Below are 26,390 nucleotides of genomic sequence, written 5' to 3' on the forward strand. Positions count from 1 at the left end.
CTGTGTTTTGCATTAGAATGGATATAACTATTGAAAAATAACCGTAATACTAATAAATGGGCGTTTTGGCAAACCGATGCCATTAGAGAAAAGCATTAGCATAAAGACAAGTATTGTTTTTATAACACCAAGTACATCTTGTGCAGTGGGAAGTCATTGCGCATGCGTTGTATACATTTTTTGATCAGATTTGTTTTATATTCCCATCTCTTTGCAATGTCACCACTTTTGTATAATAAATCAATCCTCAGTATTTGCTCATATGCTATCTCTTCAGAAATATACCACTTTTAATATTATTTTTCAGATTCCATTATTCATGATCATGCTCTCCTGTTCCTCATCTGTAGGACTCTTCACCACATTCAAAGGCAGACTGTGACTTTAAGACTTTGTGCACCGCCGTATGACATCATCATACCAGGAAACTTTGTGGCTCTGGCTACCCGGGGCTCCCCTTGTGGGATGTGGGTAGGAGGCCACACTGTAATGGGCGTGCGGTCCCACTGACATCACTTGGTGGTTCTGCTGATGTCACTTGGCGGCTGCGCTGACGTTGCGAGACACTCGCTATTGTCGATGGGGAAGTGGGGCGGGAAGTAGGCTGAGCTCCCCGTAGTTTGCCCAGAGTTCCCAGGTATGGACATCATATCTTAAAGGTGCGCTGAGTCAGCACAGCCTACATAGTGTAAATCAGAAGGTTGCGGAGATCAGAGATCTCCCCTGTAACTGGCCCATCGAGAAGCGGGACACCGAGGTGTGAAGATGCTATTAGCTAACTGAAGTATAATAACGTGCAAGCTTTGGAGAATATGTAGGTCTGTCATTCAGGCATATAAAAAAAGAAACCTAAATCATCTCAAAAGCTTGCAATCTATTATAGATCAGTTAACGGTCGGATTTTCACTATAATTGTGCTCTCTAAGGACAAAGATCTCACAAATATTTCTATATGGGATACACCGCTTTTTATGGGGCACCATTTCTTTTGCACGTACTTTTTATTCGTTGTAACCGTATTGTTATGGAAAATGTTGCAGAATTGTTTAGACCTTGGGGCATTCGGAATGCCTTTTACAAATCGCTCCCATTGTATTGTGAGATGAGGGGCAATATCTGCCCACCCCAAGCGCATGAAGATACTATGTAGCGACTATGTAGCGGTGTTACCCAAGCAGCAGGAACTCTGGTCTAACCTTGACCTGTCATTGTTTAAAGGTACACTTAATTAAGTCATCTGCATTCAAGCAGGGATATCAACTGTGGCAAAAACAGTAGTAAGTGAGCTCCAGAGTGTGACCCTGAGATTTTGCCCCTTCACCCTGATAGTCCCCAGGCATGCCTCTATTACTGCCCCTCTCTTTAGGATTATTTATTACCCCGATCGCTGTAGTAACCCGTAGAGCTGTCTCGCGTCTCTTGTATTACCCTCTGGGCCAGTTGGTCCCCTCTCTGCCCCCGTCTCTCATTGTGTCTCAGGCCCTATCCCCTGCATCATCCCATTCATCCTCTCCGCAGTCTTCTCCACTCCCCCCTCCCTAGTCTATGGTTCACTATCGGTCAGTCACTTGTCGGTCTCCCGTTTCTTATTCCCCTCACTCGTTCTTTTACCCCTCTGTCACCCTCTCCCCTCCCTCCCCTATCAAGCTCCTTTTCTCAGCACATCTCTTCCTCCTCCTCCTCATCAGGCGAGCCTCCTCACGCGTCCCCTGTCCCCGGCTGTGTGTGGCTGGGAGCGGCCGGGGCCCCTCCCCGGGGCGGGGAGTTCATCCATACACCCTGCCTGGCCGGGCCTTGGAGGAAGAGAGGACGGTCCCCCTCGCAGCAGCCTTCTCTAGCCCCGGACACACAGAGGGAGCTCCAGCCGCTAGAAGACATAACGGTACCCGGGCAGTAAATACCGGGGGTGGGTGGTAGGTGCTGGATAATAGCTGGCTGTTTGCCTATTGTCATTGGCATATAGGTTGGGTGAGATGGGGAGAGCGAGCCAGGAGGAACTGTCAGGGATGTATAAAAGGACCCCGTGTGGGGCGTTATAAGTCCGTTCTTCAGCCCGGTGTATGTGCGGCCGCGCTGCATGGCACACGATGTGGGGATAGACATCATGCATTCGGCGGACCCATTTCGTCACTCCCTGCAAGCCGATTTAACTCGTTCGTATTCGGATTGTGCGGTGGGTTCAGACCCTCCGAATAGGTAACCGTAGGTCATACCAGCCTAGCCGGGATGAGCGGGATAACTAAACGTTACTTATTGGCGCACATTTGAATGGCCCGATGTAAGTCACGTGGTGGTGTCAGAGTTTGGCAAGACACATGGAGGGGTGTTTAGGTGTCACTCCCAGGATACAGGGGCTGCTCCTCCGCATGCAGCACATCTTCCCACACACCGCATGCCAAGTAACATGGTCTCATCTCTATATATGGCCAGCGTCTCTGTCATTTCCTTCATATTTTAGGGGCCTCCCTCTCATTCCGTTTGTCCCCCCTCCCCGTCTCTTTATTACTCATCTGGCACATCTCAATAAAACATTGTGGTCAGCCGGCCTCCTGTATTTCCTGTTGTAGACGGACTGGCTTTCACTTCTTGGAGTTGTGCAGCGGGTGTGACACTTGTCCGCTTCCCACTTTTTAACAGCCTTCCTGCATCATTGGCGCAGTTACTTCTCTACATCCCTGTAACGCATCCTCCTCCTCTTTACTTATGATCCCTTCTAGAATGTTCTATATCACACAAATCCCCTTCAAACCTTCAGCATGCAAGCCTCTAGTTTATGATATATATATATATTTATATATAAATATATATATGCATACATGTGTGTTGCTTATTGTTGATTGGTGCAGGGTGCTTTTTCAATGGTGGAGATAGAGGACAAAAGCATTGATGAAAAATGTTAGTTTAGACACTTTTTGGGAAATTATTTATTTTTTCATTTATGGTAGATCAGTTCCATTGCTTTAAAAGATATCACTAAACCAATAAAGTTAAGATTCATAAAGTTACGATACAATCGGTGGAAGCGATTGTTACCCATTATTGTAGACATTAGGAGCCAAAAAGAGCTTCACCTATAGAGACCAAAATTTAAATAATACGGATCTAAAGATCTAGGGGAAAAAAAACCCCAAAGAACTGATAAGCATTAATCATTAACTGTATTTAACTAATATATTTTCGATTGACTGAATAAACTCTAAAGGGAAATTTAATACAATACAGATAGTGACGCTTATATTGTAAAGAATGAAGTTGTGGTTGTTGATGCATAAATGATCTGCAATCTATTATTATTAGTATTATTATTTATTATTTTTTTAGCCTGTTTTGTTTTATATGGCCACAATGTGAAAGAGGAAGGACTCGCTACAAGGCAACTGCCTTTTTTGCCGCCCTGCCGGTGAAATACTGGGTGGAAGTAAGACAGAAGGTTGAGTTAAATATCGCATGATCTACGGGTCTGCCTCCGTTTCTGTGTTGGCACAGCTTTTAATTTCCGGGTGGCAGGTACACGTTAAGTAGTAAACTGTCTGTTATTATGTTACCATAGCAACCCATTTCACCCTGCGGCAAAGCCACATAACTGTGCGATTTGGAAATCCTGCCCTCCGCAATAAGTTAATAGGGAGGTTTATTAAAAAGTACAGTGATCCTCGGAAACCTCCAAACGATAATACCGCCATAGAGGTGACCAAATAAAGATGAACTCAAAATTGCGACAGTTCCTCATTTTGAGGCACAGTTTTGCCAAATGTGGTTGATGTGTATCTTGCAGGGTCATATATTTGATGACATGTTCAAGTGTAATAAGTAATGAGTGCTGAACTGTTACAGATCTATTGGTTTGGATGCAGGAGCCAGGCCAAAAATTTAGGAGCCAACTTTTTTCTTCCCCAACAATCTTTTTATTTTTATTTATTACCCCTTAGTCAGCAGTTGAAGGATGTTTATTGGGGCAATATGACATAGAAAACACCTTTCTTCAGTAGTGCGCTACTTTTTTATTAATACTGCAGTTAACCCCTTCATGACAAGGGATATTTTACACCACAAAGACTCAAGCTTGTATGTTGCAAAATTATTTTTACGCTTACACACACTAATACCATACAGACACACACTAATGTGTTTTTTGGCTCACAAACACTTAACTTTACAGTAAAACACACGCTAACATTCTGCACACACATGTTATCACTTGTAAACTAATACACAAACACCATATGCTGACATACTCATGCTACTGCCATACTGTAACATACTCAACGATACACTCTAACACCACACTGTTATACACATTTACACACTATCCAACAACGTACACACACTGGTTAACACTATACATATATAAAAATACACACTCTGACACTGTGCACACATACACACTGAATCTGACACTACAATATAGTAGTCATACTGACGTTTATACACATTGACTCTAGCACTATACATATACACACACTGACACTACAGTATACACACAGTAAAAAGGACTCTGCTCGCAAGTTTACTTGTCATTTTTGGCAAATTACCATAATATGACGATAGGGTACAATTATTCTGCGTGACTTGGAAGCAATAAAGTGAGTGTTATTACCTGAAGTGAAAGTCATTATCTTTTGAGATAAGGTGGCTTATAAAGTGTTATATAAACACGATATGAGTGATAATGGGGTAGAATTTCAAATATTGACAGTTTCGTTATAGATATATACAGGGGCACTTCTATAGGCTGGCATGGGTGTATAACTCATAGGATTTGTCCAACCCAATATATATATAGAGAGATATATATCTATAGATATATATATCTATATATATATAACACACATATACATGTCGAGCTGTAGACCTCTGAAGGTGTGCTGTGGTATCTGGCACCCAGATTTTAGCAGCAGATCCTTTAAATCCTGTACGTTGCGAGGTGGGACCTCCATGAATGCATCCTGGTGCCATGTGTTCTCCAGGTAAACGACACACACGCACCCGGCCATCCACGTAAAAGAAAATGTGATTCATCAGACCAGGCCGCCTTCTTCCATTGCTCCGTGGTCTAGTTACTATTCTCACATCCCCATTGTAGGCACTTTCGGCAGTGGACAGAGGTCAGCATGGGCACCTTGACTGGTATGGAGCTACAGTATGAAGGCCCATACGCAACAAACAAAAGTTGTCACAACTTTTATAAGAAGCAACATTACTTTTTTCAGTAATTTGAGCTACAGTAGCTCATCTGTTGGATTTGACTACACGGGCCAGCCTTCACCCTCACGTGCATCAATGAGCCTTGGCTGCCCATGACCCCTTCGCCGGTTCATCACTTTTCCTTCCTTGGACAGATTTTGTCAAAGTATCTCAGTTGCTTACGCTTGCCCATTTATGCTGCTTCTAGCACATCAACTTTAATGAGAAATGTTCACTTGCTGCCAAATATATCCCACCCACTGACAGGTGCCATGATAACAAGATTATCAGTGTTATTCACTTCATTTGCCCGTGGTCATAATGTTATGGTTGATTCGTGTGTATATACAGTACCCATAAAATCATGGCATTCTAGACATGACTATTTCCGCCGTGTCCTTTGTGCATACAGTGAACTACAATAAATCACTGATGGGGGTATATGAGGAGTAGTAATAAGTATTAAGGTACTGAACCATTAGAGATGTTATAAGACAGGGGCGTCCAACATGCGGCCGCCGGGACCTCGAGGTCTGGCCCGCGTGGGATCAGCAGCCAGGATCACAAGAGCCCTGCTGCTTACCTGTGGGAGGGTCTAGGTCTATTGTACTGCACAGAGGAAACGGAACCCAGCAGAGTCACGTGAATGTACGTGATATCACATGACTCTGCTCTAGTCCTGCTTCCTCTGTGTAGTACAAGAGAACGCAGAGGGAGGTCGTGCCCCCTGCTGAAGTCTGTGAGCGGCATCGAAAGATGTAGTGCAGGTAAGGGGGTGGGGGAGGGTGTTTGAATGAGTATTTGTGATTGAGGGAATGATTCTGTGAATGAATGAATTTGTGTGTATGTGTGTGTGATAGCATGGATGTGTAAGTGCTGGAACCTAGGCATGATGGGACTGTGATTGCTGTTAGCAATCACACTCCTATCATGCCAAGTCAGCCAGTACATGCTGAAACCTGGCTAGCCCCCCCCCCCTTGTGTATTGATGCTGCCAGCATTATGGGGTCTGCACTTACAGATATCCTGTACCAGCATGTACTGGCTGACTTGGGATGATAGGAGTGTGATTGCTAACAGCAATCACAGTTCCATCATGCCTAGGTTCCAGCAATTACTGGTTGCCTGGGTATTGTTGATTTTTTTTTTGTCCAATTGTGGTGTGTTACTTATTACTTATTATTACTTATAACTTACTTATTGACAGCAATCACACTCTTATCATGCCCAGCCAACCAGTACATGCTGGAATCTGGGTATGCTTGAGATTGCTGTTATATCATAATATATATATACATAAATATATATATATATTTAACATTTTTATTACATTTTTTTGTACAATTTTGGTGCGTAACTTACTTTTATTAAAAGCGTGGGATTTTTTAATTATTTTTAAAGGTGGGGGGTCGTTTTTGGTTTCGGCTAAGTGAACCCTGAATTTTTGGTTTTGGTCCAGAATTTTCATTTTGGTGCATCCCTAGAATAAATAGAACTATTTCATTTTTAATTATCCAGAATCCTGAATTTGTAGCCACAAAACTTTCTAGGCCCAGAAATCAGTGAGGAAAAGTAAAGGTTTTGTGCCATTTACTTAATTTTAATCTGCATATTTTATTAAAGGCCATATTTTCTCACAGTGAAAAATGAGTGCGGCCCGTGCACGTATACAACTCCGATGAAGTGCCCCACTACAGCAAAAACGTGGACACCCCTGTAATAAGAAATTAGCACATACAAGCATTTACATATTGCTGACTATGAAAGGTAATGCTATCTTTATAATTAGTGAATTTATTAAGTTAACATATTTCTCTTTTTCTTTAGGTTTAAAAAATGGAGGCTTTAAGCAAGGCAGTGAATGGATATATAGATGACTTACTTGGGCCAAGAGGTAAGATACTTTAGTTTAATGTTTCAGATTTTCTCTCCTTTGACATTTGAATAGGGCTGCTTAGTTTTATGTGTGTGTTCTGATTTATTTTGTACATCTGATTTGTTTCTGCATTATGTTTCAGATCCCAGGGTAAAAGGATGGCTTCTCATGGATAACTATATACCCTCATTTGTCTGCACTGTCCTGTACTTATTTACGGTATGGGTAGGACCAAAGTTCATGAAGAACAGACAACCTGCTTCATTCAGAGGCATTTTAGTGGTTTACAACCTGGGCCTTACTTTTCTATCACTGTACATGTTCTACGAGGTAAGTATTTGAAGCTGCTTAGCTTTTGATGGGGAAATAGGCCTTGATGTGTGATTTAACTGGTATGACGAGAAGGTTATTAAGATATATAGCTATTCTTAAAGCACTACATTGTACAGATTTATTTTAAAATTATGTTCTGATTAATTAGAACATTTGTGGTCTCAATGATCAGTTTTACAGAGTTTTAAAGTTTGCTATAACTTTACATATGTCTTGAACTGAGTCTAGCAGTAAGCCCATTCTTCTCTCAACAAAAAAACAATGGGTAGAACAATTTATTCGAAGTGGAACTTTGCAGGTGAGTTTGAACAAAATAATGCACTTTGAAGGGCCAGCCATAGCAAGTTTCTCAGATGGGCCTCCCTAATGCATATTTCAATTGGGTATTTGGATCTCATTGGATTTAATGATAAATAAAGATACGTAGCATTTCATGGTCGGTAAAAACCATTGGGCCCATATGGTCTTCCTGTTTCCTTATCCAAACACTCATACCATACCCAGTCCTTGGTCTCTTCTTAAGTTTAGGATAGCTTCATGCATAGCCCATGCATGCTTTAATTCCCTCGCTGTTTTAGCTTCCACCACTTCTGATGGGAGGGAGAAGTTGCTTGGATGAAACCAAAGCTCTCCTACAAGCTCTGACTGAGTAAATAAAGATAGGCCGTCGTCAGTTCCCGTACTATCTGATGTTTTTTTTTTGTTTTTTTTTAAGAGTGTGGTTGTGTTGCAGGGTTTTGTTGTTGCTGTTTTTCGGGTAGTGTAGAACACGGAAAGTACTCCTTTAAAATAATGTATTTCTAGAAAACATTATTTTAGAAGGAATATAGTTTCAATACTACAAACTAATATTTGGAGAGTTAATTAATCTGTCCATAAATACTACCGGAATGCGCAAATACCAAACCACCAATATTTCAAATTCTTCTTTCAGAAACACAATGTTCTTTGTTTCTAAAGTCCCAAGGTTCACACTGCTTAATCTTCTTAGTTCTGCAGTGTGGGTTTGTGCAGACTGATTGGTGAAGCCACGAAAAAAAGCTGCAGTCATATTAAAATGTGACTTTAAAAAAGTGATAATTAGCGAATGAATGGGATTATTGAAACAATCGCCTGCTGTGATATCATTGCACAGCAACAGTACTCTGTTGTCTGATGGAACACTTTGCTATACCTTCCAAAAGGCATTTTGTGAGAGAGAATGAAAAAAAAAATCTGAGAAAGACTTTTCCACATACACCTACTCCTAAAATAATTATTGTCTGTGCCTAACTCTTCTAGAACTGGACTGTATCAAGTACCAGACTTCTGAAAAAGTACAGCTAGTGCTTAAATTCTATGCATAACGGTCAGCTCGCTTTTTAATAATTTTGGAAATGTTCTGCAGGTGGTGTATCTGTATTGTTGTAACCGATTACAGCTGAACTGTCCTTTTATTACCCTACGTGTGGATGTAGTACTAGGAATATAGGCAAAAGTGCATTTGGTTGAGCTGTGTTACCATGGTGTGATCTCAGACTAAAGTACACTTGATCAGCATGAGCAAATATGAACATGGCCCGTCGCAGAAGCTGGATCTTGCCTACCAGTGCATGAACTCACATTAACCTATGATTAATACTAGATAGAAGTGGAAATTAACATAAGGGTTTTGAGCCCAGAATGCTAGTTAGCTAGTGTTTAAAAGAAAAAAAAGAGAGGAGGTATACTGGGTCATGTTCCATGTAAGTACAAAATGTGCTTATATGGAAGCACATCTTGAGCTGAAGTTAGATCTTTGACCTCTAGTGAGAGTGCAACATCTGGCAATGCTGAGTGGCCTGCTGACTCCCGAGGACGTCACACCTACCATAGTGTGCCAAGTGTGCTTTAGAGTTAAAATAGTCAGCATCAATACTTTTATGCCCTTTTGTAATCGACCTATGGTTTTAAGGAATGTGTATGTCATATCTGCTGTAGAAATAGTAACTTTATCATGTCATGCAAGTAATCACCTACCCCTGATTCTCTGCTAAGAACTAATTTCTGTGACTTGGCAGGCTGTCCGAGACTTGGGACTTGCCAACTAATTATGTTTGAATGTTGCTGAACAATATATAAGTCTATATAAATAATTAGCAACATATGGTAACAAAAATAGCAATACGCATCTGTATTTGCTACAATACTCTGGGTTCGAATAGAGTGCTTCTGATGTCCGTTCAGGCTACCTCCAGCTGGAAAAGTCAACTTGTACCGCATATGAATCACACTGGGAAAACAGGACCTAAGTAGCATGCAAAATGTTCTATACGTTTTCCTTCTCTTCAGCTTCAAGTAACGAAAACCTACTTAGCACAGTGCTAGGTACCCTCCTGACAGTATAAAAAACGACTGTTCACACAGCAGAGATACAAGTTTATATGGCACACGTCCTCTCAGGGCAGGATGTCAAACATCCGCTCAGGAGAAGGATGGTTTTGCGGAGGGGCAGCTAGTGTTGCTGCCCTGGTTTAGGCTTAGTGCAGCACTGAAGATTAATACAACGCTGCTCTGCTGGATCCTTGTCAGAGTCTTGGTGGCCAAGTGTTTCAGAGTCTAACTAACCTTTTCACTAGAGGTTGGATTAATTTACCCTGTCCAATGCAAGGGCAAATTAAATGGTGAAATCTCATACGCATGTAATAGTGAAGGGCTCTCGTTGTTGCCGTTATGTTCTCTGTAGATACTTCTAAAGCCAAATTTCATGTATTGTGGGATTACTGTGATTTATGCCGTGCGGCTACATAATTACAGCATTCATGACACTGCAATTAAATGAGTCTTACACCTGGTTATGCTCTGCTAAATACAGCTTTGTAGCCTTGCGGGGTGACTGATGCACAAAGAAGCATCTGAAGTTGGATTTATGATATAAACACTCAAATCACTATATGTATCATATTTTATACTCTTTATAAAACAGCAATTTAATATTTCTTTAATCTTCAATGCTTACATTTATCTAGCTTTTGTCAATAAAAAATGCCTATTTTATTAGAGTAATGGGTGACTCAGATTGTCGTCAGGCGGCATGTTACCTTACATTTATTTATATAGCACCAGCAGATTCCATAGTGTTGTTACAGTAGGGGACTGTGAAAATATTTAACTCATAGATTGTAAGCATGTTTTAGCAGGGCCCTCCTCACCTGTTTCTCTGCTGTACAGCGATACAGAATATGATGGCGCTATATAAAACAATAAGTAATCATTCAACAAAGATTATTTCAAATTACAACATTAACACATGTTAAAACATACTGGTACAGAAAGAGAAGAGGGCTCTGCTCTTGTGAGCTTACAATCTATTTTAATAGAGCCCTTTGCTTTTCAGGCAGTACATTGTCTCAGCTGTCTGATCTCACTCTTGCTTTTTATTCCAGGATGGCATGAAACCCATAGATTTTGACAGCAGATGAAAACCATTCGGCCCATTTACTCCACCCAATTATTCGTGGTGTAGAGACTCAAACCTTAATTAGGCATTGGTCTTTTATATTCAGGATAACCCTGTGTCTATGCCATACATGTTTAAATTCCCTCACTGTATTGTACTCTACCACTTCTTCTGGGAGGCTTTTCTACTTATCTACCCTTCACACAGTAGATGACAAATAAGAACCATTTGGCCAATCTAGTCTTCCCGCTACTGCAGAACATGTCGTTCATTAACCAGGTTTTTAATAATGGAATACATCCTCTGTCTCCAAGCATGAAGAATAACACTGAATGAATTAAAGATTAACATTATTTCTCTAACTATTGTACAGCACAGTGGACTAGTGACCTTATAAGCCTCAACTGGCAATATGAAGTCCTAGAAAGCATTTTCCCTTCAACAATGCTTTATCGCTTACCCCTGAAATAAACCTCACCGTTGGCTTAGGCTTCATTTCTTCATTAAAAAATATCTTTAGAAGTTGAAATTACAAGAACGCACTTTGACCTTTCTTTGGATTTGACACTTTCTGACAACTTCTAAACATTCTACTGAACTGCTGTTTTCAAGGTGACTGGGCCAGTGGTATTAGCAGATTCGAGTCTTACTCCATAACTGTAATCTGCACAAAATGTGACAGCCTACAAGCAGTTTTTTTGGCTGAATTACAAGTTATGTTTCAAGGATCAGTCATGCCATGTCTTGTGGTATATTTATTTACTTATATAAGCTTGGCAATCTGCCGTTGGCTCTAGTCCAACATCAAGCTTGGTTTGACAAGAGTAGTGGAGTGTGAGCCTGTCCCAAGCCAACTCAAACATCTTCTCTGGTTTAGAATTCTGGTTTTGGGTAGCTCTGGCTTGATGTGTACACAGCTCTATGAGCCAAAATTTGGGTCAGGCTCACCCATATCTCAACCCATGCTATGCAACCAACTGGCTGGTACATCCCTTCCCACATCAGAGCTTAGCATTCCTATTAGAAGAAAAATGTTTTGAGGACAAACCTGATAAGAGGCTATCAGGAGATAGCTGGCTGACAAGTAAATGACCAGCATTTCGGGGACAGGGAATATTTAACATTCCGGGACAGTAATTGGCATAAGATCATTATTAAATACATTTCACATGTGTACTATATTGAGTAGTTTGGAATTCAAGCATTTCATTTATAACCCGGTAGTGTTAGGAATTTACTTTAAAAGAAGGTGTTGTGTTTGGGATGTGTCCATGTAGCACAGACAATGTGATTGAAATTGCTAAATGGCCTTCACTTGTCCTTTTGCCCAGAACGTTTGCATAATACAGGAAGATGATAGTAAAATATTTATATAGGGTAACATGAATTTATTCCAGTAAACTTGCCCTGGTCATGCAGCAGTATTAAAGTTTATTCTCATATTCCACTGGCTTCATGTCACTGCAGATTACCACTTATATTAGTGTATAAACAGTAGTCACTTTAGAAAGTGTTCCTTTACTAGCGTATCTTTTTCCCTCTGGCTCATAGAAAATGAGAGCTTGCTTTTACATGCCTTTTAAAATGGGCCATTTACTGCCTCTGACACCCCCACTAAGGAAGAATGCATATTAAAGTACTCTATGAGTACTTTAATGTTCATTGTTGAAAAACAAAAGTACTTGCCTGATGTAGAATCTGCGGCTATGCAGCTGCATAGCTCCTCCATGGTCGAATGATTCTTGCCGCTTATTTGAAGGTCCTGTTGATATCAATGGGACCACTTGACGTCCTACCACGCTAATGACTTCCATGCTATGGCATTGTTAGTGTGCTACTCGCTTCATTAATGAACAGAGTCACCAATGAATGTTAGATCTGTATGTCATAAAAACACAGCCCAACTGAAAAGTAATAAATGTTTATAAAAAGTTTTTACAGATAGGTGCATCAGAGTTGCCCCATAATCTAGGAACATTGTGAAGAACTACAATGAAGGCATGCTTGCACCATAATGAGCGTCAGTTCACTTTTAGCTCTCACTTTGATTGAGTGCCAAATTGTTCCATGAAACCAGGAGAGCTGCCGCTTGCTTCCTAAAACAGAGAGGACTAAGCCTAGAAAGGCACAACTGTATAATTAGTGGTCACTGCTATAAAAATATCATCATTTCAATTTAGTGCCTTTACATCATCAGGAGGTTAAATAGAGAGTGAGAGTAAAGGCTATAGGGGCAATAGTCTTAGCCGTTTTGCTTCCCGTCTCTCTGGACAAATCTTGTTACTTAGATTAAAAGTAGAGTGACCACATTGCCCATATTGTGATCAATCTATTTGAAATGGTTCTAAAGCAAGCATATGAATTAAACATACTACCATGATGCTATTTGACGTGGTATTTAAGACGTGTAAAGTGGGACCAACTGCTGTGCCTTCATGATAAAATCAATTTAAGCAAATAAATGTTTTTAAAAACAGAGGGAAATAATTTTCCGGATTCACTCATGGTTTTGAGTCCACAACGTAAGCCATTAATGCTTATATGCAAACACGGAAGAGAAGTGGAGCGTTTCCAGAAATGGATTTAATAGGTGAATATTGACGTCAGCCAGTTCTCAAGGACACTCAAAATATCAGAATTTTATCTCTTTTGATCGATGACAGTTCTGCCTTTCGAAGTGATCAAATTTAGGTTCAGCTTGTGTTCCTTAATTACAAAAAAATAAAATAAGTTTGTGAGTATAAGTCTGTATCAAACATTTCTTTCCAAATGTAGATGACTTCTTAGTTTCCCTTCTCATATAAGGCTCCATAACATCACCCTGGCGGTTTATTAGCTAATAAGTGAACTGTGGGTGAGCTGCACTATGAAGAACCAACCTTCTCCATAACTGCTAGCACTCACAAATTTGTAGAGACTGTCCAAACAACTGGGCTGCTGACCTGAGAAGACCAGCTTATTGCAAGTTCCAGCAGCTCCTGCCTGAATTTTATGGCAAAATTTTTTTGGCTGAATTTTGAGGAGCTCATCACAACATGCTACGTTTCCAAGATCCTCAGGCAATCTTAATGATTGGTGGCAATTATTAAGGCATTGCAAAAAATATTTGATATGTTAGAGAAAAAAACATCTTGCACGTTTCTTGGTATACCGTGTCTACTATTTGGAGAAAAAAATTGAGAAAAGGTTAAATAGTTGAGGCTGTCAGCTCAGTATAAAATACGCAAAAATTAATAGTCATACTCCAATAGCCAAGCTTGAATGAATGCTGCAGGCTGTGCGATTACGTACAAAAGTGAGCAGGATTGGCTTTGACTGCACTGAATATTATAACAGATTAACCCAAGCCCCGTGCAGCACTGACATTCCAGCAAACCTCTACTCGTTCTGACAGGGACCGTGAACCTGTGATCCTAATACAGAGAGCAGTCAGAACATGAGACTAGAAGAACAATTTGTTATCATGATCAGTGGACTTTTATACTGTCTTGGATCTTGGCTTCTTGTTATGACGAATGCATTTGTGATACATTAGAACATTCGTTGACATTTAGAATATTCTATTTGCCTTTGGTTATTCTGAGTCATTTGTTCTACATGAGTGGGGTTGCGAGACCCACTGTTATGTTAACCAAAGGTAACAAGAGTCTATTGCAAGGCTATGCTATGGTACTGATTTATTATCCTCACCTTCAAAGACATTGTTGGTAAAGCTTATCACTTTCAGCCAATGCAATACATACAGTGGCAAGAAAAAGTAAGTGAACTATTTGGAATTACCAGAATTTTTTTTTAAAAATTGCTTAAAATACGATATGATTTCCAACTGAGTTACAATTATGAACCAACACAATCTCTTTTAACTAAGAACACACACATTATTGTATTGTTCTTGTCCATATGTTGAAGGAAAATCACTTCAACAAATTGGAGTCAGGAGTTGGCAAACCTGGAGTCTAATCAATGAAATGGTATTGGACAAAAAAAAACACCAGCATTTCTCTGCTGATATGAACCATGACTCCCAAGAATTAATGGTTTGCATGGAGCTGGAAAAGGCTATAAAGTAATCTCAAAGAGTTTACATACAGCAAAGTGCACGGTTAGACAAATTGTTTATACATGGAGACTATTTAGTACTGTGACTACTCTCTCTTGAAGTGGGCACCCAGCCAAGATGACTCCAAGTGACCGTGGTGTGCTTACTAAAGGCTGAAAGAATAGCATTGTTAGTGTGTTATTAGTTTAAGCACGTTGTGGTTGTCTATACTTGTGGCCTATACGTAGATCAGATCACCAGGTAATCCCAAATGGTTCAATTACTTTTAGCTTACCCTCCTCTACATCAAAGTGCCCCACTTTTGGTATCTAATTGTATATGGCTGTATTGCTCTGCCTTTAACCCACTGAGACTCTCCAGACCTTTTCTGGACACCATTAAGGAGGCGCTTGTGTGGCACCCCGCTTAACCTTGAGGTCAGCTCCACAACTCCTCAGAAAAGGAGAAAAATGTATTAAAAGCAGTTATGTTTGTGGTAATAATTATGGGGTTTTACAGGATAGTAATGGACTATATGAGCTGTACATTGTGTCGGATTACATGCGAAGTCATTTAATAACCACTATTATTGTCTTTCAGCTGGTTACAGGAGTGTGGGAAGGGGGCTACAGCTTTTTCTGTCAAGATACTCACAGTGGGGGTGAAGCTGACACGAAGGTAAGACAATGTTTTAAAGAACATTATTTAGCAAATGCCACATTGAAAAGTTTAGTTGGGGAAAGCATTTTCACGAGATTAATCATATTTGTATAAATTCAATAATCCAGATGTCAATTTTCTTAAACGGCCGAAGCACTGACTATTAGTTTCCATGGTCACTCGTGATTTCCCCCTCGCCATGAATTTATTCTTCCGCTTTGTGAATCTGATTAGATTTTGGCAATTTTTTGCTATTTAACTTTTTTCTGTTATACTGTATCTTAAGACTGTGTAGGTGTATGGTTTACTTTGTGGTGGTGACAGCGGACTACATATCACATAACAAGAAAAGTATTTTTGGGATTTTACGTACATGTACATATTTTGAACCTTTCTACCTCAAACAGTTACCATAATATGTTATTTCCTAGCAACTATGAACTTGGCATTTATGAACCAAAGAGCTGAGCCAACTCTGTATGTTTAATCACTTGTCAGCATGTAACCTCTTTCAGGATAGACCAAAATAAACCGACATTACAATAGGAAACTCTGCCAAAAAACAAATTTGCTTGTTGTCTAGCAACCCTTAATATCGCAGTTCAAGAAAAATATGCCCAGTGTACGTGAGAAGCGAAAAATAGGAAGTATTGTGGAATGTATCAGTAGCTGCCTATATCTATCCAGTTGCTACAAACTACAGCTACCATCATGTTCAGCCAACCAGAAGTTGCCTATTAGCCTGTTAAATGTGTTGGACGGCTATCTTGTGCAATATAGTGTTTATGGTCACCATGCCATAGATTAACATTGAATAAGGAATTCTCACAGTGAAACTTAGCATTCGTTACTGCACTTAAAAGGACAGTTTAATGTCTCTGACAAACCTACTATAGAAGAATGCAATGTAAAGTAACTCTAACCCTCTGTGAGGACTTTTAATATCCATTCTTTCAAAATGAAAAAAAAAACACAATGCTGAATTTTTAGCCATTCTAGAAATTCCTTTCTTCCATGATCCAAAATTCCTAGCCTATGATAGGCTGCTTAAGCTGTCAATTGGTAGGAGTAAAGTGCTCTCAATGGGCGTATTCATGTCACTGATTGACAGCTTAAGCAGCCAAGCAGTGATAGAAATGTGCTCCCATTGAAATTAGTGGAAAGACTTTGCACATGCCCACTGGGGTCTAAACAGAGTCCTGCACGTCCTGCTCACCAGAGCCATGTGCAGGGAGGAGCATTCGGACGAATGCATCTCCTGTGGGGGAGGGGCAGATGTATTCCACATGAAAATGCATTAAGTGCATATGATGGGTGGAGTGTCTGTTTAATTTACTTGTGTAAAAGTAAAAAAACATTAAAGCAATTTCTAAAACCTACAGCAACTATGCTATGAAGGAGGCACAACATCGCTTTCAAATCAAAATGTACTGACATTATCCACTTTATTAAACAAAAACATATTTGAGATGCACAAAAAGTCTTTTTTACAATCTGGTTTCTTCTTGATGTTTGTACACTTCTTTCCTCTGGGCTTCTATAGTTTTACCGCGGTGAACACACATGGTTAGAATATAAAAATGAGATAATTGTATAGGAGTGAATCTGTATTCTTCTTTTGGTCTGCTAGAACAGACAACACAAACTACTGAATATGGCATCCTTCTTAGCTGTCTGATTTTTGTTAAAGTTACATTGTTTAAAATAAACACCACATCCTGTTCTTGGGATTTTTTTTCCTTCCATTTTTAACATTACACACCCCTGCATGGTCTTTTTAGACCCCTCAGGGATATCTGTTGTAACTTAAGAGGATCCACTGATTAAGTCATAATGATATTCCTGGGGTATACTGCATGTTGTATGTTATAGGTTTTTTAATTATTAATAATAATATTTCAAGCACTCACTTGCATTGAGTATCTGTCAGCTCAAAGCCAATGGTGATGGCTCTTGCTGCACATCTGAAATGGCAGACGTAATAGTACATTATTGTCACCAAGGAATGGTTTTTAGTAATGTCCTTCATCACAAATGACTTAAGAGACACTGGAACAGCTAGAACGCTACACAGCAAGGCACCCCAGGTTGAATGTATTTTGAGGGGATTCGCTGCTGCCCCCTCAACTCTGTGTCAGCAGTGATGTGCCATCCAGGACCTGATAATCATGGTGGCCCAGAAGAAAAGCTAATGCTTTCACAGACTTGTCTCGTCCATCTACTCCTCGTGCAGGAATTTGCCATTCATAGGTACTATGGCTGAAATTTAGAGTGGAAAACATGTATTTTTGACGATGAAGAATGTTAATAGGTATGTGCTTTAATTTAGTGTTTGTTCCAGGAATTGATGTGACTGTACTGGACGCCGTGCAGGGACTTTCTTCCCAATAGGAATATGTTTGAGAAGTCTTTGTAGACTTTTATCTGTATCGGTACACTTAGAAGACATGTACTTATTATTATTATTATTTAGTTATATAGCGCCAACAATTTAGGCGACACTTCTTACAATACATATAGTTAAGAGGTATGGGAAAAGTAGAGTTATAACAGACAAACCGATACATTAGGTAAAGAGGGTCCTGCTCACAAGCTCACGCAACCTTACAAACCATATAACTACAGTTTAGAAGGATTCCTATTGAATGTAACTTCAAATCTTGGAGACGGCACTTGTAACCCAGTAGCTACATGTCATTTATAAATACTAAAAGAGAATCGACCGTCTCTGCTCTTAAATAATAAATTGTGTGCCGTTCCTCACTCTGCTGTGCTTTTTCATAGATGCTTTTGATTTTTATATAGAAATATGATAAAAATAGAAACGGGAGGAAGATGAAAAGGGAATGCAGTTTTAGCTTGATTACGCTTTGATTGCTAATGTTTTATTCACTATTAAACAGAACTTACATAATTAAAATAACATCAGAGACAATGAGGTTCACGACTCACTTCTTCATTATAAATGAACTCATTTCACTTAGATATAATGATGACTGTTCAAGCAAAGACCCTAAATGGGTAGTCCTTAAATGAAATGATGTCCATGATGATAATAAAAGCTACATAATGATATGTATAAATGGAATTACCAGCTTTTATATATTTATGTTGTGTATCTGATACAGCAGTTAGGTATGTTGCAGAAACCAGCCAGATGTATGTGAAGGGCTGCTTTTTATGGTGTGATAGTGCACCTTTTTGATTACAGATCTACTTTAAGGAACATTTTACTGCAAAACCATTTCTACACTGGTGCAATTTTTTCTACGCTTCATTAATCACCCCAAGTATCTGTTAACTTCAAAACACTTATTACAGTAGCAGGCACTATGAAACTAAACTCTAAGAGAAACATCAATCATTTCGCCTTATGAAGCACTTCAGGGAAATTGCTACACAGATCGGTAGTGCACAACACAGTATGGTTTACATATAACTTCAGAGCACTCATAGAACCCACGGTACCATCATCTATATCCTGCCAGCTTGCCTGGGAACTCGCCATGTTCACCCAGGTCCATTTCTTCAGACAGGAGTGCTTTATTTGGTCAAACCCATTACCTGGCCGTGTTCCGCCTGCTCCACATCCAGTTGGCGTTTTGGAGCTAGTGCATCTATGCCTATTCACAAAGCCACTTCCTTAAAAGCAGAAGAGCTTTGGGTTACCTATCCAGGGAACTTCCAAGTTATGTCTACAACGTGAACTTGCCAAGCCCTGACACAGGAAAATCAATGGAAATGGACAGTAGATACAGAATACAAAGAACTAACATCATTTACTTTGATCCATTGGGAGAAAGCTCCTGGTTTCATATATATATATATATATATATATATATATATATATATATATATATATCTACCATATAGGCTAATTTATAGGCCAGGTCTTTAACTTGGCATGCTTTTAGAAAAAAAGACCTGGTTTTACCACAAGTATGATAAAGTTATTAGTAAATAGATGTTCTTGGACTTCCAAGTTGAAAACACCTTGGCGCAGAAAGAGCCAACATTGTGTCTGTGTAATTTCAGCGCGTCTCTCTCTCTATGAATAAATTATGATGAGATGTGGGAAAAGTATAAATAGGAGCTAATGTTAAACGTGCCTTTTTTGTCTTCTATAAAACACAACAATTAATGAGTTTTATAGTTATACCAAACTCCACTTTTTGTGCTTGGTACTTGTAATTAGTAATAGGTAATGGTAGTACCATACATTTGATGTAGACCATCTTACATTAGCAAATACTCTCCTACTCGATCCCTTCGTTCCTCCCGTGGGCTAAGGCTCTCCTCCTCACTCATCACCTCTTCTTTTTCCCATCTACAAGATTTCACTCGAGCTGCCCCATATCTCTGGAATCTACTCCCAAGGAACCTTCAGCATCCACCCTCCCTCCCAACATTCAAGAAACATCTAAAAACCCACTTCTTCAGAGAAGCCGCACCATCTTAGCTGCTAGAACTTCCTTGTCATCGATACAACCACCTCATTACCTCTCACCCTTTCTCTATGCCTTATGTTTGTCACCCCATTCCATCTAGATTGTAAGCTTGCGAGCAGGGCTCTCTCCACCTAATGTATCGGTTTGTCTTAGTCTGTCAATTCCTGTCTTGTCATATCCCTTGAATTTATGTATTGTATTAAGCGCTGCGTAAACTGTTGGCGCTATATAAATAAAAGATAATAATAATAATAATACATTATTGTTTTATGCCAATGTTCCTTGAGGCACATCATCTAGGTTTTAGGCCACTCATTGAAGTATACAGCCTCTGTGATGGGGTTTTAACTTTGTGTCTGATACACAGTATATAAATTTAAATTATAAGCACAGACTTATGTACATTTGAGTTTCTGGTGCACCTAATTGAATTTGCAGGTTCTGCCTACAAAGTGTGGACATCATAGTACCTTTCACTCACATTACAACAAATGCTAGCTTTTGCATAGCTGCCAATAGACCCAATAATTGAGACAAATTCTACTACTAAATCAGGATTGCCCCGGCAAGTTCAAGACTGTTAACATTCATTTACATCTGATAAAACTCTAGGCTTCATATATATATATAATGTCGACAAACTGATATGTGCAGTACAGGAATCAGTTTCATTATCTCATCCTGGCTGATCTGTCTCTTAATACCACGTAAAACATACGGTTGAGTAGCAGGCAGTGCACACCTTCTCTTGTTCCCCACCTTGTGTCTGTGCCATCTGCAAGAGACTTCTGACGCAAGTACCTCTGGTTTTCTTTTAAACTCACGTCTGTGTTATCACTGATGGCAGAGCAGCTTTGTATGTGGATACTCTTCTGGCGTCGTGGACACACACAGGTTTTCCGTTCCTCGGATACAGGGTGATATCTGGGCTGGTGCTTTTATCTGCTTGAAGTGTGTCCATGACACCAGCAGAGTGCATGCCCCTGTACGCAAGAAGAAGAGATAATCGGTATACAATGATCCACTCCTACTGGAGCATATGGAGAGAGGAGAAAGATTGGTTAAAGTCACAACAGTTCTATGAGGATATTAAATATATTGAATAGCTGAATAATAATTTAAATAATTCTGATCACATGAAACAATCTGGGATAGTTAAGTTAACAAAATGTGTCCCTCATTCTGGCACCAGCCATATACCTATTTCTGGTTTCCGGATATACAACCAGCCAAATAAACCTGGTGTGAAGAGCAGTCATTTTGTTCAAACTGCAAAGCACAGCTAAATGACTTTCTTACTTATTGAAACACACTTTAAAAAGAAACTGTTTTTGTTTTTCTATGATATATAATAACCCCCAGCTTCCCCCAACTGAAAATTAGCACAAAAATAACTTTCTCTCTTATTTTCCTCTTAGATAATCCGTGTTCTGTGGTGGTACTATTTCTCTAAACTCATAGAATTCATGGACACCTTCTTCTTCATCCTGAGGAAGAACAACCACCAAATCACTGTCCTACATGTCTATCATCACGCATCTATGCTGAACATCTGGTGGTTTGTCATGAACTGGGTTCCCTGTGGGCACTGTGAGTACATAAATTTTGAATTATTACCTTTTAGAATGGATTCTTTTTCTACCAGGAAATAACAGCATGTTTCAGTTTGCAAACTCATGTCAAGGTGGTGATCTCAGTACAGAGCAGAATTCACTCCTGATTTTTTATATTGAAATGGGATTCTAAAGAATCAATATGTAAAGCACATACTGTGAAGACTGTTTATAAATGAGTCAATCTGATCTTATTATTTATACAAATAATTTGCTTAATAAGTTAATGAAGGTATTTATCATTGTCGGGTATTGGTCATTAATCGCAGCCCACAAATCAATTTGAGAGACGAGGTTCTCTCAGTTAATCACTTGGCAACTGCCTCCTGACATTAATTGGACAGGCGTGTCGGGTGTTCACATGCTACCAATTCATTGTTCAGCACTGAACCTGGCACCTTCCCTGGCGTTGTTATGGCACACTGGCCAGCTAGCCAGGCTATGGTTTCAGCATGTAGGAACGCAATCCGCTTTAAGAAGTGCTGTGTATTTTATGTTGCTGTTTATTATCTAATGCAGACTACAAAAAAGTTTCCTCTTCTTTCCTTCAGCCTATTTTGGTGCCACTCTTAATAGCTTTATTCATGTCTTGATGTACTCCTACTATGGACTCTCAGCTATTCCATCCATACGCCCATATCTGTGGTGGAAGAAATACATCACCCAGTGCCAACTGGTAAGCCTTTCATTCCTCATTCTTTTGGCCGGCTATGCAGACCCTCATTTATGTTTTGCTATTTAGGCAAGACCATACACCTTCCCTCCTCTATAATAAGTCTGAAGACAGGTTGACTGTGATCTGGAAAACGTATTCTCTGACAAATATGCCTTTCATATGCTGGATAGCTCACTCTGTCCTGCTAGATCAAGATCAGACAGGAATCTCTAGATTTAAACTCTTCTGGGTTTCAGTATTGTGATTTAAATACTATCAAAAGCAATACTGCATTTCTGTGGGAATGGAGAGTAAAAACAAAGTAACAATCACATCTAAATATGACGGTGTATAAAATCAACATGTTTGTTTAACTGGGATTGTATAAGTAGTGTGTGTGTGTTTACTAATGATCAATTAGCCTTTTAAACTTAAACTTGGATAAGCGAACACAACATGCCATTGGAACACGGGAGTGATGGTTGCTAATAAACTGCCTCTGTATGAATATATTCCATTAAAATCAGCCATTTCCAGCTACAATAGTTATTTACAACATTAGCAATGTCTGCTGATCCATTTCATGTTATTTTAATGGGGAAAAAATCAGATTTTCTCTGAAAAACAAGGAAATTTCTAAGTGACCACAAACTTTTGGATGGTAGTATCATGTGTGTATAAAAAGTAAATACTCAAAGCATGCTTGTCTGACAATGCGAACCATAGCTGAAGCTGTTGTGTTTTCTGCAGCCCCTAATTTTGTGTGTCTTTTTCTTCCCCACAGACTCAGTTTGTCTTGACGATGACTCAGACTAGTTGCGCTCTTGTTTGGCCCTGTCAGTTCCCCAAGGGATGGCTGTATTTCCAGAACTGTTACATGATCTCCCTCATTATCCTGTTTGCCAATTTTTACATTCAGGTAAATTGACACGTTACCCTTTTGTTCTGTATGACATAAATGGTTTTTTTTGCCTTTTATAGTCTTTTATACTCTTTTTATACTTTTTATACTCCTTCATACCGTCCTAAGCTGATTCGGTTTAGCCGAAGGCTCAAATAGCTGCATTTGGGTCTGCACCCATTTCCTTACCCAAAACCTATGCCTAACGTAACGGACGTGTGCAAACAAAAGAGCCCAGTGACGGCAACCTTTAAATTGTGATCTTATTTGCATGTCACTGTCTATAATCCTTAACCCCGTAATGACGAAAAAACATACAGTTAAGGACCAGTGCTGTGCTTGGCAGGTCATAGGTTTTTATTTATTTTTTATAGTAAGTATGATCAAGATAATAATTGGTCCACTATATTAAAAAAGAAGAAAATTGCAGTTAAGCACAAACCCTGCAGAAATGTTAAAACAACCATGGTCGCAAAGTGATTTAAGTGCTTTGCAAAATTTGAGAGTTTTAGTTTAAGAGTAGTTGTACATCGCTGCTGCCCTCGATTTTTATGAAATACAGATTTTTTTCAGGAAAAAAAGTTACCGGTTTTGTCCATTGTGACTATTGATGGATAGTATGTGTTGTCTGTACTGACATCAAATACCATTTCTTGCCTTTTAAGACTTACAACAAGAAATCCTCTTCACGAAGGAAAGAATACCAGAATGGCTCTGCCAGTGCAGTGAATGGGCACACAAACAGCTTTTCTTCCCTGGAGAACAATGTGAAACAGCGGAAACAAAGAAAGGATTGAAGAGAAAACCAAGTCACCATTTCAGGACGCCAGATGCTACAACATCAAATTTCAAGCACAGTATAAACTGTGCACTGACACGCTTACAGCTACTGTAATTATTCCTAGTAAAGTAATGTGACTAACGTAGGTCTCCAACAACTACAGCCATCATAGAAACCTTTATAGTGACATTTAAAGAGTAGCTTACCGAACTAGCAGCGGTTATTGTTTCATGCAAGCAGGTGATCCCCCCCCCCTCGCAGATTACATGTGTACAAAATAATGAAACCAGTAATCGTATCCACTCCTCCAAATTATCTATTGGGCTTCAAAATACTTACAACTATTGTTAATACTTAAATTAGGTTATGTCTTTGTGACACATGAAATTTATTTATGATATAAAACTGGTATTTTCCTTAGTGTCTGGTTGTCCTACTTTGCATAATATTTTCTTGCCAAAACTTATTAACCTGATGCATAAAACCTGTTGAATTCTAAAGAAAGTAATGTCATTACAGTATAGTGGTAAAAGTGGTTGCATCAGAATGGCTTTTAATGCATAGGCATAACCTCCATTGATTAGAAGATTTTAAGGCTAGGGGTCTATCACACCCCTACTTGGTAATAAAAGATAAGCATTCCTGAGATATGCGGAACTGCCTAGTTATGCTTACTGTAGCTAGCATTACTATTATTCACAGGGAACAAACATTCACTGCTGCTAACCTGCCTTCTGTTCCAGAAACACCAGGAGCAGGTAAAGCTGCAGACTAGTCTGGCACTGAAAGGGTCAGTGTCTCCGTAACTCTGCTCATGTTGCCCCGTAATAGACTGTGGATACAAGTATTACTGTAGTATAAATATATATATATATATAACACTGCTGTTGCCTTATTAGTTCATATGATAGGTGCTGAATAGCAATTTCTAGATTCCAAGAACAACTCATTTTGTAACACAGGATACCCGTGCATTTGTAGGTGTCATTTGTATAATATATTTTTCAATGGTTAAGTAAACATGCCTTAAGACTTTAACACCGGGGCCCAGAGCTTGCCAACAGTGCTGGGACGCCACATCCTATTTTTTTGTTGGTTTGTAATCCCTGTTATTCAGGCACCAGCTGACTGGGAGTGTTGGGGGTTGAAATCCAGCAACAGTTAGAGCTATGTGGCCAAGCTCTGGGTTAGGAAATATGAATTAAAAAGTTAATTCCGTAGTCGTTGATTTTTATTATTTTTATTCTTCTGATTTTTAAGTGGCTGTGTTGGTACAAATAGTCATTACCTGCAGACTAAACACTTTAGTTTTGTATTATTTAATTCTAATCAAAAGTGGATCTGCAGCCCTCCTAACTGATTGATTTTATTTTTGCGTATATAGCGTGTCCAAGTTTGGTGTTTTGTTTAATTTGTGCTGAAATAGTTTGTCTGAACAATATGTGTTAAAGTAATTGCAATTGCACTCAAGGGAAGCTTATAACCTACAACATACAGGTAAATCTATAGGTGCTCTAAGGTATATGGGTCACCATGGCATTGCAAATAACAAAAAAAAGTACTCCAACTGGATACAGGAGCTTATTGTATGTTAGATCTGACATTGACCATCAAACAATGCCATGCAAAAGACTGAACTGAAAGATGTTGCACTCTTAAGCACTGCTGCCACCTTCAGGCTACAGAAGGCACTGCATTGTCTCCTTCCAAGTTAGAATTTAATGTGTTTGAAACTTGCTGTGGTCATCTGCTGCTGAATATTCCCATCCAGCAATTGTCTTTATACTGTAACAGTATAGTTTGATGGTTTTATCGAGTGTAATGGAAAAAGGGACAACTAAAACATTTCATATTGTCCCTGCAGAGGGCAAGTTACAACGGATGCCAAGAAGTTGTATGAACGTATTTGTATGTTATTTCTTGAGTTGCCTAACATCCACCACTGGCAAAGTCATTTATAATACACATGTAAAGTGGTTCTGTTAATATATTAAAACAAAAAATACAGATTTATATGTGTCTTTTTTTAAATTGTATTTAGCCATGTTCTATATAGCAAAGGCAATGATACAGACACAGCTTTCATGGTCTGATGCTGCACAATATATATATATATATATATGTGTGATCTTAATACTCCAATCCTGCGCATCATTGTATAAATCATAGACATCTGTGAGTGATATTGATATACATGGTAAAAACACACCAGGAGCTCTGATATAAGAAAAATAGGGCCCCAGACAAACCCATACTGTATATGTTGGGCCACATACATTCTGTATATTTTATGTATTTGTATAGACAGTACATACCCAAGTGATCACATAAAGCCCCATACTTTTACGGGGTGATATATTAAGTAATATCTATTCTCCTTAGCTTTACCTAACTGAGCTGTTTCACATCTTGACACGTAGATATTTAAAAAACGTGGTTTTCTTTTTTTCATACTCCAATGTTTAAAAGCAACCCCAGTCTT

General features: G+C 39.2%; 1 protein-coding gene across 3 annotated transcripts; it reads left to right on the forward strand.

Moving 5' to 3' along the window:
• The first annotated feature begins 1,790 nt into the window (after positions 1 to 1,790).
• ELOVL5 (ELOVL fatty acid elongase 5) lies at positions 1,791 to 24,412 on the forward strand. 3 transcript variants are annotated; one of them, XM_053459426.1, is made up of 8 exons: positions 1,791 to 1,882; positions 7,012 to 7,078; positions 7,203 to 7,390; positions 15,451 to 15,528; positions 21,377 to 21,548; positions 22,123 to 22,247; positions 23,011 to 23,145; positions 23,793 to 24,412. In XM_053459426.1, exons 2-8 carry the CDS (start codon positions 7,021 to 7,023, stop codon positions 23,922 to 23,924), a joined length of 888 nt encoding a protein of 295 aa, XP_053315401.1. In that variant the 5' UTR covers positions 1,791 to 1,882; positions 7,012 to 7,020; the 3' UTR covers positions 23,925 to 24,412. The 3 variants fall into 3 exon arrangements, with proteins under 3 accessions (XP_053315401.1, XP_053315402.1, XP_053315403.1); XM_053459427.1 differs by having other exon boundaries at positions 1,821 to 1,906; XM_053459428.1 differs by lacking the exon at positions 1,791 to 1,882 and adding an exon at positions 2,179 to 2,196.
• Positions 24,413 to 26,390: the final 1,978 nt, after the last annotated feature.

Source organism: Spea bombifrons, chromosome 3 (genome assembly GCF_027358695.1).
Source record: "Spea bombifrons isolate aSpeBom1 chromosome 3, aSpeBom1.2.pri, whole genome shotgun sequence".
Taxonomy (NCBI): Eukaryota; Metazoa; Chordata; class Amphibia; order Anura; family Pelobatidae; genus Spea; species Spea bombifrons.

Excerpts from the sequence above, each read along its gene's own strand:
- ELOVL5 (XM_053459426.1), top strand. The coding sequence starts at position 7,021 with ATGGAGGCTTTAAGCAAGGCAGTGAATGGATATATAGATGACTTACTT. Across the intron at positions 7,391-15,450 it reads CACTGTACATGTTCTACGAG|CTGGTTACAGGAGTGTGGGA; the intron begins GTAAGTATTTGA and ends ATTGTCTTTCAG. Across the intron at positions 23,146-23,792 it reads TTGCCAATTTTTACATTCAG|ACTTACAACAAGAAATCCTC; the intron begins GTAAATTGACAC and ends TTGCCTTTTAAG.